General features: G+C 42.2%; 1 protein-coding gene across 1 annotated transcript in view; it reads left to right on the top strand.

Annotated features, from left to right (window-relative positions):
• Positions 1-19,992, top strand: part of LOC135051245 (vomeronasal type-2 receptor 26-like) — a 77,821-nt gene that overhangs the window by 8,327 nt on the left and 49,502 nt on the right. Inside the window, exons 3-7 of the mRNA XM_063957335.1 lie at positions 1,317-1,329; positions 3,240-3,331; positions 3,880-4,140; positions 9,457-10,260; positions 16,537-16,767. Coding sequence (XP_063813405.1) covers positions 1,317-1,329; positions 3,240-3,331; positions 3,880-4,140; positions 9,457-10,260; positions 16,537-16,767 — 1,401 coding nt within the window. The remainder of the gene's footprint in view (positions 1-1,316; positions 1,330-3,239; positions 3,332-3,879; positions 4,141-9,456; positions 10,261-16,536; positions 16,768-19,992) is intronic.

Here is a 19,992-nt window from a genome sequence, read left to right as displayed (position 1 = left end):
TAGTGCCAGGACAGAGGGACAGGACAGAACAGAGGGGTCAGGAGATAGGAGTGACAGGGACAGGACAGATGTAATAGCACCAGGACAGAGGGGACAGGGACACAACAGTGGGGACAGGACAGTGGGGACAGGGACGGGACAGAACAGGATTCAGGAGACAGGAGTGACAGGGACATGATAGGAAAGAGACAGAAAGTCAGAATGAAGAGACAGGGGGCATAGATGGAATGGAAAGAGATAGAGGGAAGAGACAAAGAGTAGTAAGGGACAGGCAGACAGAAGAAATATACAAACAGAGGAAATCACATATCAGCCCCTCTCCCCACAAGTCATTACCTCGTTATTTATGCCCACACATGACACATCGATTCAGCCAGCACTTCACTGGAACACCTCTATCACTGTCACATGGGAGCTTTTAGGCAGTCAGGCAAGCTATAGGAAGTGGAGCAGCATTCTGCTCTGCAGAGGAATGGGGGGAGGTACTGTACCACTGCACAGTGGAAGGGGAGGAGACCCGCCACGCAGAGGAAGGAGACAAACCAGGAAGACAGTGTTTCACGGCAGGGACTATAGGAGTTCTGAGGCCAATTGATGTACTGCACAGCAATTGGCCTCACAACTCCAATAGTTAAAACATAAAATGCATGGGAAGAGACAGATTACACCTAATTCTCAGCTGCTGCGGCATTCACAAATGCCTGGAAATGGCCAAATGCATGTAAAACAGGATAGACCAGCCCAGGAGGCATGTGTTCTTGCATCTCCCAAGAAGACACAAGAACAGGTTACAGCCTTGAAAAAGAGACCAGGGTGTCCCGAAACGCATTGGCGTTTGCCCTCCAGTGCTAGTATACCTATATGGATGTTTGGACTGAGTGAAGTACCTTTGGGAAACATACCTTCAGGTGTGGATGCAGGGTATTTCCCGGAAGTACCTTGCACCATTACACATGCTGCTCCTATTCCAGCATTGATAGGACTGATTTTCCCATTTGGATTCATTTCTGTCTACACATACTTCATTGTATGAGTTTTAGTTTGTAAGTTCTGTGTCAGCATTTTGTATTAAACATGTACCTGTTTTTAATTCTCTATACTGACCAACAATCTATTTGAGATTTCTACATATCCTCAGATCCCAGACATTGGAGTTGCAAATTCTTTTATACCTCCATAATAAGGGATTGTTTGACTATTCCACATTGGGAGCTATTTTAGGGGAGCTCCAGGACTCCTCCTAGGCTTGCTTCAGGTCCCACAGTGCAGCAATCCACCTCACCTTTCTCACCACTATTCCTTTATTCTTATTGCAGGGACAGTTGAGAGGTATGTCCCTCTTCACACTGCTTTTCTCAAGGAGGACAAGACACATGTACCTACAGTAGAAGTACTGCACACAGTATTTCAAATGGATCAGAAGAGGTAGAGAGCAGCTTTGAACTGGATAAAACGATGGGAGGCAGATAACAATAGAATAATATATTTTTTAAATGTTTTTATTGTTTCTGAAGTATAACAAAGACATATTGCAATCAGCACTAATATAATTGAGATGACCTAGGGGTACAATCAATCACAATGTCTCACAAAAATGGTGTATAGGTAGCGTACATAAAAAATAAGACATAAATGAAGCATAAAAAATGGTAGACACACTGAGCGAATTAGGAAAATATTTAACTAGAAAAGAGGAGTATCATTGTTTACCAGCCTCATTAAGATACACATAGATATTACAATTAATACTGTAACAAATGAGATGACATAAGTGTACAATCAGTAATAATTACTCACAAAAATGTTGTGTGGATAGAATACGTAAGGCATATTGATGATGAATGAAAAATGGAGGACATGCTGTGCGAGTTAGGAGGATATCTCACTAGGAAATATGCACGTTGATCCTGCACTCTCATCTCATTAGTTCCAACGTTGCGGGTGCTCCCAATGAACCCAATCAGGTCCACTCGAACAGCAGTATTTCCACTAGGTGGAAGGTGCACTCTCGCCAAAATGAATGAAGTCCGTTCATAAAAAAGACTTTTATTGAAGAAGTCGAAAAGCCTTATGTGTCGACGTTTCGGTCCGTATGACGAACCTTTCTCAAGACTAGTAACTCTTTAGGTTAACATCGTTCATCAAATCTTAATCATGTATCTATAAGATAAACAAAGTACAGACACATTCACATATACAGGGCACTAAGAAATATGGGTGTTATTGCCTATAAGCCTTGTTAAATAACACGAGGTAGATGAGAAACATTGAGTAAGCAGTTGTTGTGTCTGTGTAGGAAGTATTGATGTGTAACTCTCCCAAACCTCAAAAAATGTACTCTGGATTCCTAAGCCAGAGAAGCCTCCAGCCAGTCCATCCAAAACAGGTAAAATCATTTTTCCTGAAATAAAGAAAAAGTGGTGACTCGAGACTTGTAAAAAAAATTAGCAGCCAAACACAGCACCAATAAAAGTTTATGACATCCATGTGACATCCGCTGATCCAGTCGCAAAATTCTCAATATGGCCCATGCAGGATTAAAAGGCAGATAATTACCAGATTGTCAAGGACATACAGTATATACAGGCTTGGATCCAGAATAGTCTGACCATAGGGAAAGACCACAAACAATGATAAAGATCAGTATTAATCTTCTGACATCGAGGGCACATATGTGATAAGGATGACCCATTAATAAACCATGGCGTGGACTAATATATGTTCTATGATATATATTCAAAAACATTTCTCTGTAGGAAATAGTGGGAATAATGAGTCAAACAGGTTTTTCAGTAATATGTCCACAGTGGGAGCTGGGAAGTGATGCAGACGCTGGGGCAGGCCAGTCTGGATTGTGTCATAATATAAATTGTTACGTGGAAAATTATAGTGATTGGAGATTGCCTTATATACTGGCAGAGGGTAAGACAAAAATGTATTCCAAGTGCTATTCCAATCTTTTTCTGAGAAATGTCTAATTATTTGGCCCCACATAATGCTGAGCCTGGTAATAAGCAAGAGGAAAAGAAGACATAAAACATACTTCACAACCGCCTGATGGAATGTAAGGGACCTCTTGGAGTGCTTATCAGCCAAACAACCGATAGAATTTATACAAAGTTGCCGACCATAATAAGAAAGGGTTCACAGCTAAGGCTGGAATTCTGGATTATATAATAATGGGAGAAAAAGAGTTTTGTGTGCATTAGTTATTTTCTATATCATAATATATTCCACAGGAGAGGATTCTCAAGCAGCCTTAGAGGTAATTCCTGATTGTGAAGATATAGAAAGGAGACTAAACTATAATCTATTAAAATGTTTTCTTCTAGTAAAGAAACCGTGTAAATACATGTACCACACAACCAGTCCCAAAGATCATGCAAGAGCGCTGCATGATTATAATATGTTATATTAGGAAAATAAATTCCTCCATTAAATTTAGTCCGTTGAAGTCTAATTAGGCCTATTCTGTGCCATTTGTGATTCCAGATAAACTCAACAAAAAACCTAATTAAGATTTTCAGTGTCTTCCATTGTGAGTAAGGCAGTGATTCTAATAAATAGATCAATCTTGGGAACATTATCAGTTTGAGCAAGCTGGCCCTACCCAAATAGAAGAGCTGGACACTATGCCACCCATCCATATCCCTAACCAAAGTAGTAGTAACCTTAGATATGTTCATATGATAAAGGGAGGAGAGATTTTTAGTAATTTGCTCTCCTAAATACATGAAATTCCCACTAGCTCAGGTAAATGGTACACTAGCATGCCAAGGTGTCTTTAAAGGTATCTTTACTAAGACTTTTAATTTTTCATCGAGTCAATATATTGTTCTGCATTGTTTTAAAACTTCAATAATTGTTTCAATACCCAAGTCTGCTCTGGTCACTGATCTGAACGACTATAGGCCAATTGCTATCACATCATTGATTATGAAATGTTTTGAAAGAATTGTTTTGAGTCATCTAAAAGGTGGAATTCCATTGGGATTTGATCCTAATCAGTTGACCTACAGGTTGAACAGATCAACTGAAGACACAGTTCTTATGGTCCTTCATAGGGAGCTCTGTCGTCTTGAAAATAGAGACACTTATGTTAGACTGTTATTTGTGGATTACAGCTCTGTTTTCAACATGGTAGTCCCAGCAGTGTTAATCAACAAGCCTTAAGAGATTGAATATGATTTGGCTATATGTAATTGGCTGTTGGATTTTCTGTCAGGCCGTCCACAGTTAGTCAGACTGGATTCTAGTTTATCCTCATAATTGGTATTAAATGTAGGAGTTCCTCAGTGTTGTGTTTTAAGCCCATTTTTATATTCTTTGTACACTTCTGATTGTAAGTCCAACTCCGAAACAAATTTTATAATAAGGTTTGTGATGACACTACATTAGTGGGCCTGATAACTAAGGGAGATGAGGACAGTTACAGGGAGGTAGAGAGAAGACTTGCAGAGTGGGAGGGAAAAAATAACCTGCTGCTGAATAGTAAAAAAAAACTAAGGAGGTGAAAAGCCAAGAGATCCAGCATTCGGCCTCTGATATCAAATGGTGAGGAGGTGGATAGGGTTAGTGAGGTGAAATTCCTAGGAAATAAATTTACAGATGATTTATCATGGTCTTCGCATATCACGTCAGTGGTTGGAAGGGCTCAGCAACGTCTTTTCTTTTTGCAGAAACTCTGAGTAGCAGGTTTGCAGAAACCGACTCTTGTTAATTTTTACTGCTGTGTGATTGAGAGTTTGATGACCTGTGCAATCATGGTGTGGTATGGTAATGCCAAGTGTTCTGTTCTTGTTGCCTTGGATAGAGTGATCAAATCTGTGGAGTGGACCACTTGCCAATCCTTTCTAGGTTGGTGGATATATTTGCTGCAAGGAGTGTGTCCAAGGCAAATAAGATGATTGGAGATAGCAGCCACCCATATAATGTGTTCTTTTCTCTTCTGCAATCAGGGAAACATTATAGGTGTCTAGGATGTCGAACTAGTTGGTTGTAAAATAGTTTCTTCCCTTCTGTAATTATTAGGCTGAATTCTTAACTTTGCTAAATTTACTGGTGTGTTTTATATGATATTAGAGAACTATATGTAATTTCGCTATACATGTAGAATGTTGTAGTGACAATAAATTATTCTTCTCTTATATCTTATCTTATCAATAAGGGTGGGCAAAACCAGGTCTTAAATATAAAGTGATGGACTTATCCAAATTAACTTGAAGTCCTGAAATATCACCCAAAATTCCAAAGCAAGGACAATAGATAAGATATGGAGGTGGTAGGCTATAACAAGTAAAGCAATACATCATCCGCAAATGCAGATACTTTAATTTCCCTTGAACATACTCTTAATGTTGGGGACTTGTTAAATGAATCAGAGGAGTGGGTCCAGGGATAAGTTAAAATGGAGGGGAAACAAGGAGCAACCCTGACAAGTACCCCTAGACTTCCTCTCTTCACCCCCCCCCCCCCCACACACACACACAGTAAAGCGCTCTTTCTACAACAGGACTTAAGGCACTTTGCAGTAATAAAAAAGAAAGCACATGGTACAGAACATTAAGTAATACAGTAATACAGAGGAAAAAAAAAACCTAGAGCGAACAATAAGCGTAATTCAGGGTTGGTGCAGACATTTTGTGAAATTACTTCCGTGGGTTGAATATTCCATCCACCAAGAATACCAGGTGAGGGAGCCATGTTGGGCGCACTATGAAGGCTTACCTTGGGTAGAATACCAGAAGAAATTACACAAAATGGTTGGATGCAGCGACATAACTGGTCGCAGCATTACCATCATGGCCATGTATTTTTCATTCCAATCATGAGCATACCAGGTGAGGCAGCCACGTTGGGCACACTACAAAGTTTACACTGTACATTATAAGCTATACAAGCACCCGAGGCATATATGGGAAAAACCAACACGTGTGTGGTAGTATGACATACCATGTAAGAATAGATACATGTGAAGTAAATCCTGCCAGTGGAGTAACCATCTGAGGCAGCCATCTGGGGCACACTGCATAGGTTGATCTTGGCATGGTATGCAAACATTGGAGGTGTAGCATAGAGGGGGTGGAAGTACATGATACAAGATGGCAGTAGATCGGAGAGGCCGCAGGTGGCAGCATCAACGTAAAGAAAAATAGGCCAAATTTGCAAGCAGGAGACAAGCAAAATAAAAGATCTTACAGACAAAGCCCACCGGAGAAATGTAATAGGGTGGTTCAAGATTTCATCCGAAATTGCTCAAATTTTTAAAGCAGCAATCATTTACAATACAAAACCGACTTGGTTTTGCCTTGTAAATGATTGCTGCATTAAAAATATGGGCAATCTAAGATGAAATCCCAGACCTCCACAAACTTGGACCCTATTACATTTCCTTACATGTGTGCATATATAACAATGAGAGTTGGGATAACATGAATCATGTTAATCCAAATAATATATATGTGTCTTCCTCTAAAATGTCCCAATCCTGTGGGAGCATGGTCCGGGTGGTGTGAGCACATGGGGAGCCCCTGGCATTCCACCCCGGACGGCTGCCCAGAGGGAAGACCTGGAGTTCTCCACCTCAGCTCCTCAATCACCTGGATGGTCAGTCCCAGTGTTCACAGATGGGGAGGATGGTCCAGAGCCTGAGTAGATATGGAGAGGTGGGCAGAGCCACAGGGGTCATGGTAGGACTGAGCTGATGCATCCGGTGGGACCAAGCCATCAATAACCACAGTCAGTCTCCCATTCAGAGGCGGCCGAACCTCCAAATGATGAGGCAGACAGCCTGGCTTTCTTGCCCACGTCTTCTTCCCTGAAAGTGGGCATAAAGGAGAGCAAACAAGCAGCAATGGTCAGTGGCTCCAAAGACAATCAGCAGTGGTTACTGGGATGATCAAGACTGGCCATCCATGTTGCAGATGGGGGCTGAGGGCACAAACAAGTTGACTGTAGGTTGATTGCAGGGCAGCTATGGGGCCAAGGATGGGAGCTCCGTGGGCATGTGACCATCCCCGGCCTCCACCGGATGCAGTGTCAACAGATATACTATTGACATTGAAAATGCAAACAGCCTAATGTTGAGCACAAAATGCCGACATAGGAGTAGTGTTATTTAAAGCATTTTTACCATGCCAGCATTAGTACTGTTAACATAATGCTTTACCATTGTATTTACAGTTCTAATGCTGACACAGTAAAAATGCTTTAAATACAGTTTAATCCCATGCTGGCTATCTGCACTCAACAATAAGCTGTCAACATTTTCCCTGTCGACCACATAACTGTCAACAAAACATATAAATCCCAAAATAATACCTGTTGCCTCTTTTACTATTCAATAATGAAATAGGAATCATTCAGGTGGGATGGCTGTGGCAGTTACTTCTGTTTCCTGCTTCCACTCTGGTGGTTGGACACACCCCTGCATCTTTGCACCTTGACCTTTCATAGGAGCCCCTACCATTGCAATTATCTGGTGGGCCCCTCGTGTCCCAATCCAATACTATTCCATTTGAACTAGTTTTCCAGCAAATACAGCAAGGGGACATGAAGAATTTGAGGAAAATAACTTTTTCTTCTCGTTAAGTGGAAAGATCATGGTCTGAAGGAAGGTTTTCCAGAGACACCAGAAAATATTCATTCCACTTGTCTCATCTGGGAATTATTCACAAAGTATCCCATGAACCTAGGAGTCACTGTTGACTCTGAACTGTCCTTTGTTCCACACATTCAATCTGTCTCTAAATCATGTTTCATGCACCTTAAAACATATCCAAAATACGCCCTTATCTCACACAAGACACTGCAAAAACTCTAATCCATGCACTCATCATCTCCCGCATTGATTATTGTAATAGTCTCCTTACTGGTCTTCCCAAACATAGGCTCTCACCACTACAATCCATTTTGAATGCAGCTGCGAGGCTAATCTTCCTCGCCAGACGTTCTTTGTCTGCTGATCCGCTCTGTCAGTCCCTCCATTGGTTACCGGTATTCTACCGTGTTAAATAGAAAATACTTTTACTTACATACAAGGCTATTAACCAAACTGCACCATCATATATCTCCTCACTCATCTCAAAATATCTCCCTACCAGACCTCTCCGCTCTGCACAAGATCTGCATCTCTCATCCACATGTATTACCTGTTCCCACTCAAAACCACTCAAAATTACAGGACTTTACCCGGGCTTCACCCACACTGTGAAATGCCCTCCCATGCACAATAAGACTCTCCTCTAGTCTCCAAACCTTTAAACGTTCCCTGAAAACTCATCTCTTCAGACAAGCCTACCAAATTCCAGACCCACCCACATAACCTTCAATGCTTCCCTATCCAGTTACATCCTCTCTGTACAGTCTACATAAACTCACATTTTGTCTTCCAACATTGCTGGGTGATCATCTCATACAACCCATTAAGAACCTAGCAATCTGGGGGACCATTATGTAACAGGTAGCATCTATCCCTGTGTATCAATGATTATTTCCCTATAGATTGTAAACTTGCGAGCAGGGCTCTCCTATCTCTATGTCTGTCTGTCTTTGCCCAGTTTTGTTCTATAACTGTTGTTCTAATTGTAAAGCGCAACGGAATATGCTGCGCTATATAAGAAACTGCTAATAAATAATAATAAATAAATAATAAATGAACCCTAGAGCATCTAAAAGTCATTCTGTGAATAAGAGCATAATGTCATATTGATATTAGTACTTACTTTTGAAAACTGGCTGGGCAATATCACATGTATTTGTGGATACTGCTTGAAAAAATTAGATAGGCTGACAGGTCCCGGCAATGATGGAGTACAACTACATTATTCATGTGCAGTCATCAGTCTCTCTCAACCCAGAGCTCCACTCTCTAGTACAGGTCTAGTACACCATATCTGGAATGCTCGGGACCAGGAGCATTCTAGATATGGGATTTTTCCGTATAATGGAATACCTGTTCTGGTGGTCATCACGAGTGGTCAATGGCAGGTCTGACAGTCATCACGGGTGGTCCAGCAGTCATTGTTTGGGCCCGTGAGGGTCAAAGGGGGTCTGCGGTGAGGTCAGCAGGGGTCCGCCAGTCATTACGGAGGTCAGGAATGCACTATGTGGCAAGGGAATGGCTGCAAAGCCACTCCCCTACGCCAGCCGTTAGTCACAGTAGTAGTGACATCATGATGTGGGGCACATCATTATGTCACTACAGGTATGAGATATTCCGGTTATCAGAATATCCAGCTAATGGAGACCCGCCCATAATTTTACTGATCGCTCTCAAAATAAAGCTCTAGTACATATATAGATGGGTCCCTTGTCATTTTACCCACAAATTAAATTAAAGGTAAAAATCCTGATTAAGCAATGCTGTTGTTTTTCCCATACATGTTTTAGAAATAAAACTGCATATTTTTAAATTCAAGATTTTGTCACCTAACTATAAGTTGATTGTGATTCTAGATCAGCTATGGAGCAAGCGACCCAGTGCTGAGTGACCAAAGGATTTACCCACATTTTTTCCGAACCATCCAGGATGACCAGATGCAATGTTTGGCAACTGTAAAGTTATTGAAACATTTTGGATGGAACTGGGTAGGGATTATTTCATCAATTGATAACAGTGGAGAGCAGGAGCTCCAACAACTGAGCAAACAGTTAGCTAATCAAGGAATATGTATTGAATTCAAAATTATATTTTTTGATGATATAAACTATTCATTAAATGAGAAAATTATTAAACATTCTACTACTGAGATTATACTCATATGTGGCAAATATAGCTTTCCCTTTGTCATTTTTATCCGTAGTCTAGTAAAATCTGCTATCAGCAAGACATTTATTTTTCCTACCTCATGGTCATATGTACCAGAGATTGCTCTGCCCTATCAGTCAGGAATACCTGTTATCTGCAGTCTTGTGTTTACACTTCCTACATGTAACATCCCTGGATCGTTGGAATTTCTAGATAATATTAATCCTCCAAATAACTCACTTGACCCATTATTGGAGGATATCTGGATAACTGAATTTCTGTGCATGTCTAAAAATAAATTAAAAAATGTTCTTCTTCCTTTGATAACTGAAACGCCTATTCGAAACTGTACATGGGAGATAGATCTTAAAGGTTATGTCAATTTTAGTAGAGATCCCTTTCCCTACCGAGTGCATATTGCTGTATTTACTATAGCTCAAGCTTTGCATGACATGTATTTACTTTTAAACCATAATGGAACAAGGAATGAATTTAAAATGAATGAATACAAAGTAGGTTTAAACAATGATTGATTGTTTATTAGTCTTTCCAAAATGTATATTGTGCTGAATTACCACAAGAGTGATTGGTTTCCAAACGCGGTACTCAAGGCACCCCAACGGTCCAGATTTTCAGGATTTCCATGCTCAGACACAGGTGACTTAATTAGAACTTAAGTCAGTTTGATTATGCCATCTGTACACAAGCCAGGATATCTCTAAAACGTGCATTGTTGGGGTGCATTGAAGACCACGTTTGGGAAACACTGGTGTATACATTCAGTAGAATCTGTAGTTCATGTAAATATAAATTATTCAAGAAAACCAAACAAATGTTGCCATATTTAAAGGGGTCAATTAGAGCACAAGAAAATAACTGTAGCACAACTTGCCATTTTAGTGCAGAAAGTCAGGTAGGATATTAATCACAGACTTAGGGCGGAATGAAGTGACGTCCGAGATCGCCGGAGGTGCAAGATGCTGGCCGATCTTGGATTTTTTTTAGGGATCCGGTCTGAAGATCGACAGTGTCTAGGTCGACAATGTTTAGGTCGACCACTATAGGTCGACAGTCACTAGGTCGACATGGATGGAAGGTCGACATGGTTTCTAGGTCGACATGTGCTAGGTCTACAGGTCTAAAGGTCGACATGAGTTTTTCACATTTTTTAATTTTTTTATTTTTTCATACTTAACGATCTACGTGGACTACGATTGGAACGGTAAAGTGTGCCGAGCGAAGCGGTAGCGGAGCGAAGGCACCATGCCCGAAGCATGGCGAGCGAAGCGAGCCATGCGAGGGGACGCGGTGCACTAATTTGGGATCCCGGTCACTCTACGAAGAAAACTACACCAAAATAAATAAATCCTCATGTCGACCTTTAGACCTGTCGACCTAGCACATGTCGACCTAGAAACCCTGTCGACCTTCCATCCATGTCGACCTAGTGACTGTCGACCTTTAGTGGTCGACCTAAACATTGTCGACCTAGACACTGTCGATTTGATGAACCACACCCGTTTTTTTAAAGGGGCAATCACTTACAAGGCAAAACCATGCGTCCTGGATCGCCCGGCATGTCGAACCTCTGACGATCTCGTCGCCATTACATCCGTCCCTTAGAATTACTGATTTCTCCAAACATTTCTCTCTGGTGCAAAATATGCAGCAACCCATACCAACCAATAAGGCACTTGTATTCATTGTCAAACTTACTCTAGACCAAGCATTCCCAACCTCAGTCCTCAAGGCATACAAACAGACCAGATTTTTGGGATATCTACAGTATGCTTGAGCACAGTTATTTTGATTTAACAATCTGTACGGAAGCATGGATATCACTAGAACTAGTGTGACTTGAGGACTGAGGCTGGGAATGCCTGTATAGACAGATAGAAGCTACTGCAATTGATGATTGTTTACTGTGGTTCAGTGCAATTTGTATTCCTAAAAAGCAATTTTATCAAAATATATTTGCATTAAAAGATTGACATGTAAAATAGTAGACAGAATAGTAATTACAAAATGATGAATAAAAACAAAACAACAAGCAACAAGAGAAATATAAAAAATAACATGTTTTAACCATAATTTATGTGATATCAGCTGCCTGGCAGTATTAATACCATATACTGTACGTATACATAACAGAATGACGTTTGCTATCAACATTAACATAACAGTAATATATTGCACATTTGTGTTTATCTCGTTAATAAAACCATGTAGGTTTTTTTGTTCATATTTTGATCAAGACATTTAAGATAGCCTGTTTTCATTAAGTTAATAACACTCATTAATAATGATAGACGAACAGAGTTCAAGCATTTGACACAAGACATCAATACCCTAAATAACAATTTAGAACCACATATAGAGGATAGAGAATACAAACATTTGAACTACAGTACTTACCAGCAGTAGACTTAGTAGAGGAGAACATTGTACAAATTAACATATCTAAAATATTAAGAGACAAATTTGGTGTTAATGACTATCATGAAATAAATACAAAGGTGTTAAGCATGGTGGAAAATCCCAGGAATGGCGGGATCCCAGGATTTAGGCCTAAATATGTCTGAGATTCAATCCCGGGATTGGAGCTTTCATTGCCGGGGATTTCGAGATTAGCCAGCCCTCCTTTATTTTCAATGCTGGGCATAGCTGAGCACAGCAGGCTCAAACGCTGCCCAGCTCCCTCCTCTCAGCTCCCCCTGCCCTCGTCTGTGTGCACTGTGCAGTGTGACATGATGTCAGAGGTCATGCTGCACAGCCTCACAACAACTGCATGCACCTCCCGGACAGCACACAGCTTACCGCACAGCACCGCAGTCCTCTGGAAGTGGACCAACCATCCCACCCAACTGAATAGAGGATGGTAAGTTATGGTGGGGTGGGGGATGGGTGGGGTGGGGGATGGTTGACAACCCAATCTCGGGTATCCTGGAAATCCCAGGATTGATTGTTTTTCAATCCTGATTCCTGGATTGAAAGATAAACATACCAGGATTGGCTTCCCTAGTGTTAATTGCAAAAATATTATTTATTTATTTTTTACAGTTTCTGAAATTGCGCAGCATTTTCCATTGCACTTTACAATTGGAAACAACAGTGATAAGACAAACTGGGTAATAACAGACAGACATAGAAAGGGCCAGCTCCAGGCCTATTAGCACCCTGAGCAAGATATTTTGAAGCACCTCCGACCACCCTAAAGCGTGTGCCATAGGCGCGTGCGCTCCTGGGAAAGTGGGCGTGGACTCACAACTTTATATTATCAAACTATAAATATATTTTTACAACCCCTCTACACACACAATTAGCAGTCTTGCACATAATGCCCACAGTAGTGTTAATTACATATAATGTCCCCAGTATAGTGTCAGGTACACATATTGACCCCAGTAATACAGAGCCAGATACACATATGCCCCCAATAGTGGCAGATGCACATATACCCCCAATAGTTCCAGATACACATATACCCCCAATAGTGCTGTGCCAGATACACATATGCCCCAATAGTGCCATATACACATATGCCCACAGTAGTGCAGTGCCAGATACACATATGCCCCCAGCAGTGCAGTGCCAGATATACATATGCCTCCACAGTGCAATGCCAGATACACCTAATATGCCCCCACAGTGGAATGCCACATACACATAACATGCCTCCACAGTGCAATGCCAGATACACATAATCTGCCCCCAGTGCCAGATACACATTACATGCCCCCAGTGCCAAAGACACATATGCCCCCAGCACCAGATACACATTTTCCGACAGTGCCAGGAACACATTTGCCCCCTGTGCCAGGTACGCATAATATGCTGCCAGTTCAAGATACACATAATATTCTGCCAGTGCCAGATACAGATTTGCCCCAAGTGCCAGATACAGATTTGCCCCGAGAGCCATACTCACCGCTGCTTGCTGCTCTCTGCCACTGCTGCCTCTGCTGTTCCTGGTGCTGCTCTGAGGGTCTGGTCTCCAGCGTTGGGTAAGTGTAGTCAGGTGCCAGTTCATGAGCCAATCATAGCTCGCAATCCAGAAGCCAATCAGGAGCCTCCATCGGTCCATGAGCTGATTGGCTGATGAACTGGTGCCATGACTTAACTGACGGGCCGACTGATGGCCTCCGTTAGGAGTCGGGCACCCCGTGCGGCCACTCCTAAGCAAAGTGCCACGAGCCGGCCCTGCTGATTGGTAATATGGAAAGCTGGCCATACACCTAAAGATTTATCTGGCTGGTTGGAATGAAAATCTGGTAATGGATGAGAGCAAATGACAATAACCATTTGCTCCCAAACACTGGAAAACAGAGAAAAATGGTCAACCCATTTGATTTAACCAATTTGTCTGAAATACTTTTTTGTCTGTTTTATGGCATTTATAAGTAAATGGTCAATTGCCATTTGCTCTCATCCATTACCAGATTTTCATTCCATCCTGCAAGATCTGACAGATAAATCTTTAGGTGTATGGCCAGTTTAAGAGTAACTGGTAACTAAGGTGAGAATATCAAGAGTTTGTAGGAACAAGATGAATGTTCACATTTTTAAGAGTCACTGCTTGAGGCTGATTCTCTGAAGCACATGGAGTTGCAGACAGTTGATACTAAAGTAAGGTACTGTACTGGCAGAAACAAGAAGTTTAGATCTTTAAGCATGGTTATTCACAAATAACATCAAGTTCGCACACAGAATGCATAGGTAACATAAATAAATGAATTGCACTGAGGGATAAGAGAACCAGTCATAAATATCCAGTTTACCAGTGCAGTTGATCAGGGATAATCAGGTACAGTATTTATTTCTTGTGGGACAGTACAGATTGTGTACCACATCAGCACATCTGTTAAGGCCCGTACACACTGGTCGATGTATCGGCCGTTCTCTTGAACGGCCGATACATCGCGGGACCGTCGGCCAGTGTGTACGGGCGATACGTCTGTGAACTCCGTCGTTCACAGACGTATCGCGTCGGCCGCGCAGCACAGCCGACAGCCAATATATCTAACGATATATTGGCCCGTCGCTGTGTGTGTACGGGGCGGTCGTCCGACCGCCCGTACACATGCTGCGGCGGCCGCCGGTGATTGACAGGTGAACTGGGCGGGCGCTCGCGCCCGCCCGCCCAGTTCATGACGTCAGTCCCCCGACGGATCGGGCTGTGTGTATGCACAGCACACTGCCCGATCCGTACATAGATATATCTGCAGATCAATTGATCTGCAGATATATCTAATAGTGTGTACCCACCTTTAGACTACAGCAGAGATTTTCAACCTTTTACAACTCGCGACACACTGAACAAGATTTAAATATTGCCAAGGCACATTCAAGTATAATGGTGATGCATGGTGCAGTTGCGTGTCCTAGGATGTCAGGTCACAGCTTCTCCATAGGTAACGCCTGAGAAAGCCAGAGGAGCCCAACACTGCCCAGGCCCAAAATTAGAACTGGCTCTGCAACCACTAAACCCACCAGTATTGATCGTTCCAGGGCCTCATTAGCGGCAAAACACTGACGGGCCTGGCTGTGCTTCTATGGCGGCACACCTGGAGAATGCTCAGGGCACAATAGTGTGCCACGGCACAGTGGTTGAAAAACACTGGACTAGAGGTACTGCAGCCTAAACCATGATAAAAGGATAATATGACAATTTTGTGTTGTTCCTGTTGAGCACTCATCTCTAACTCTGCATTATATATGTATATATATATATATATATATATATATATAAACAAATCTAGAAAACCACAGCACTCACCACTCCAGAAGCGGGGTGCAATATCTGCACTCACCACTCATAGGGTGGGGTGCATGCAGCCCATGGCCACCAACCCAAATATATACAACCAGAAAGTTCAGCACTCACCATAGCAAGCTCACTTATCCTCACAACATCAATAAATAAATGATGGGGGTTTAGTTAGTGAATTGGCCAATGCACGGAAGCCTGCATACTGCTCGCCAAGGTATCCCACCTTCATGCAGGTCCTACACTATTACAAAGTCTCAAAAATTAAAACCTGGCAACTGTATCACACATAATATACTGCACACATGCCCACTAGGTTTAATGTGTATCTGCCATGCATCTTATGGCTTTTAAAGGTACACTAGTCACCTGACACTGGCTGATAAATTACTAAGGAGCAGCTGACACAGGTTTAGAACAAGTGAGATTACACAGGGGTGCATGAAAATGCCTGTTACCACGGTTAATAAGAGTTAACCAAAGATTAACCCCGTAATATAGAAACAAATCTAGAAAACCACAGCACTCACCACCCCATAAGCGGATACACATTAAACCTAGTGGGCATGTGTGCAGTATATTATGTGTGATACTGTTGCCAGGTTTTAATTTTTGAGACTTTGTGATAGTGTAGGACCTGCATGAAGGTGGGGTACCTTGGTGAGCGGTATGCAGGCTTCCGTGCATTGGCCAATTCACTAACTAAACCCCCATCATTTATTTATTGATGTTGTGAGGATAAGTGAGCTTGCTATTGTGAGTGCTGAACTTTCTGGTTGCATATATATATATATATATATATACTGTATACACACATATATATATATATATATATATATATATATATATTTATATGGATATATGTATGTACTGTAGATAGATAGATAGATAGATAGATATCTCAATCTGTATTATTTTATTACAACTGTAAAATCTTCTCAAGTTGTGCTCCGTAAAAGTTATATCCCCTATAGTCATTCTCTTTCCCTTTGTCTCGTTGCTCTCTTTTTTATTTTGAAAGCTTCACACATACATAGAAAATCTTCATTATAAAAACGAAATTGGTGAAGAAATATTTTATAATGAAAAAGGAGAAATGCCTTCTCCATTGGACCTTATAAATTGGGTATGTTTTAATGCAGGAAATCACACTGGATGTAACAGAAAATATGTGGGAACTTTTGATGGTTCAGTTACAGATGATAAGCAGCTCCACATTGAACAACGGCATATACATTGGCTAAATGGAATGGTATGCATTAAAATTACTGTACAGTACATTGATTGAAATGTGTAAAATTAAAAAGTCACTTTAATCTTTAGTGAAACTAGAAAGGTATTGTAATTAGAGATGAGCGGGTTCGGTTTCTCGGAAACCGAACCCCCCCGAACTTCAGCCTTTTTACACGGATCCGAGGCAGACTCGGATCTTCCCGCCTTGCTCGGCTAACCCGAGCGCGCCCGAACGTCATCATCCCGCTGTCGGATTCTCGCGAGGCTCGTATTCTATCGCGAGACTCGGATTCTATATAAGGAGCCGCGCGTCGCCGCCATTTTCACACGTGCATTGAGATTGAAAGGGAGAGGACGTGGCTGGTGTCCTCTCCGTTTAGAGTAGACTAGAGAGTAGTAGAGAGTAGAGACACTTGATTTACTAATTTTGGGGAGCATATTAGGACGGAGTACTACTTGCTGATAGTGTGACCAGTGACCACCAGTTTAATTAATCTGTTCTCTGCCTGAAAAAAAACGATACACAGTGTGACACAGTCACATACCATATCTGTGCTCAGCCTCAGTGTGCCCTCAGTGTGCTGCATCATCTATGTAATACTGTATATCTGACTGTGCTGAGTGCTCACTGCTCACACAGCTTAATTGTGGGGGAGAATGGGAAGCAGTTATAGCAGGAGTACATATTTTAACAGTGCACACTTTTGCTGCCAGAGTGCCACTGCCAGTGCCAGTGTGACTGACCAGTGACCACTGACCACCAGTATATTGTGATTGTCTGCCTGAAAAAGTTAAACACTCGTCGTGTGGTGTTTTTATTCTATAAACGCATTCTGCTGACAGTGTCCAGCAGGTCCATCATTATATAATATATACCTGTCCGGCTGCAGTAGTGATATATATATATATTTTTTATATCATTATCATCCAGTCTATATTAGCAGCAGACGCAGTACGGTAGTCCACGGCTGTAGCTACCTCTGTGTCGGCAGTCGCTCGTCCATCCATAATTGTATACCACCTACCCGTGGTGTTTTTTTTTTTTCTATCTTCTTGATACTAGTAGCTTACTTTAGGAGTCTGCAGTGCTGAGCTGACAGTGTCCAGCAGGTCCGTCATTATATAATATATACCTGTCCGGCTGCAGTAGTGATATATATATATATATATTTTTTATATCATTATCATCCAGTCTATATTAGCAGTAGACGCAGTACGGTAGTCCACGGCTGTAGCTACCTCTGTGTCGGCAGTCGCTAGTCCATCCATAATTGTATACCACCTACCTGTGGTGTTTTTTTTTTTTCTATCTTCTTGATACTACTAGTAGCTTACTTTAGGAGTCTGCAGTGCTGAGCTGACAGTGTCCAGCAGGTCCGTCATTATATAATATATACCTGTCCTGCTGCAGTAGTGATATATATATATATTTTTTATATCATTATCATCCAGTCTATATTAGCAGCAGACGCAGTACGGTAGTCCACGGCTGTAGCTACCTCTGTGTCGGCAGTCGCTCGTCCATCCATAATTGTATACCACCTACCTGTGGTGTTTTTTTTTCTATCTTCTTGATACTAGTAGCTTACTTTAGGAGTCTGCAGTGCTCAGCTGACAGTGTCCAGCAGGTCCGTCATTATATAATATATACCTGTCCGGCTGCAGTAGTGATATATATATTTTTTTTTTATATCATTATCATCCAGTCTATATTAGCAGCAGACGCAGTACGGTAGTCCACGGCTGTAGCTACCTCTGTGTCGGCAGTCGCTCGTCAATCCATAAGTATACTAGTATCCATCCATCTCCATTGTTTACCTGAGGTGCCTTTTAGTTGTGCCTATTAAAATATGGAGAACAAAAATGTTGAGGTTCCAAAAATAGGGAAAGATCAAGATCGACTTCCACCTCGTGCTGAAGCTGCTGCCAGTAGTCATGGCCGAGACGATGAAATGCCAGCAACGTCGTCTGCCAAGGCCGATGCCCAATGTCATAGTACAGAGCATGTAAAATCCAAAACACCAAATATCAGTAAAAAAAGGACTCAAAAATCTAAAATAAAATTGTCGGAGGAGAAGCGTAAACTTGCCAATATGCCATTTACCACACGGAGTGGCAAGGAACGGCTGAGGCCCTGGCCTATGTTCATGGCTAGTGGTTCAGCTTCACATGAGGATGGAAGCACTCAGCCTCTCGCTAGAAAAATGAAAAGACTCAAGCTGGCAAAAGCACAGCAAAGAACTGTGCGTTCTTCGAAATCACAAATCCACAAGGAGAGTCCAATTGTGTCGTTTGCGATGCCTGACCTTCCCAACACTGGACGTGAAGAGCATGCGCCTTCCACCATTTGCACGCCCCCTGCAAGTGCTGGAAGGAGCACCCACAGTCCAGTTCCTGATAGTCAGATTGAAGATGTCAGTGTTGAAGTACACCAGGATGAGGAGGATATGGGTGTTGCTGGCGCTGGGGAGGAAATTGACCAGGAGGATTCTGATGGTGAGGTGGTTTGTTTAAGTCAGGCACCCGGGGAGACACCTGTTGTCCGTGGGAGGAATAGGGCCATTGACATGCCTGGTGAAAATACCAAAAAAATCAGCTCTTCGGTGTGGAAGTATTTCAACAGAAATGCGGACAACATTTGTCAAGCCGTGTGTTGCCTTTGTCAAGCTGTAATAAGTAGGGGTAAGGACGTTAACCACCTCGGAACATACTCCCTTATACGTCACTTGCAGCGCATTCATCATAAGTCAGTGACAAGTTCAAAAACTTTGGGCGACAGCGGAAGCAGTCCACTGACCAGTAAATCCCTTCTTCTTGTAACCAAGCTCACTCAAACCACCCCACCAACTCCCTCAGTGTCAATTTCCTCCTTCCCCAGGAATACCAATAGTCCTGCAGGCCATGTCACTGGCAATTATGACGAGTCCTCTCCTGCCTGGGATTCCTCCGATGCATCCTTGCGTGTAACGCCTACTGCTGCTGGCGCTGCTGTTGTTGCTGCTGGGAGTCGATGGTCATCCCAGAGGGGAAGTCGTACTCGTAAGACCACTTTTACTACTTCCACCAAGCAATTGACTGTCCAACAGTCCTTTGCGAGGAAGATGAAATATCACAGCAGTCATCCTGCTGCAAAGCGGATAACTGAGGCCTTGGCATCCTGGGCGGTGAGAAACGTGGTTCCGGTATCCATCATTACTGCAGAGGCAACTAGATACTTGTTGGAGGTACTGTGTCCTCGGTACCA

This window comes from Pseudophryne corroboree, chromosome 1 (genome assembly GCF_028390025.1).
Source record: "Pseudophryne corroboree isolate aPseCor3 chromosome 1, aPseCor3.hap2, whole genome shotgun sequence".
In the NCBI taxonomy this organism is placed as follows: domain Eukaryota; kingdom Metazoa; phylum Chordata; class Amphibia; order Anura; family Myobatrachidae; genus Pseudophryne; species Pseudophryne corroboree.
This window is presented reverse-complemented; position numbering and strand designations above follow the sequence as displayed.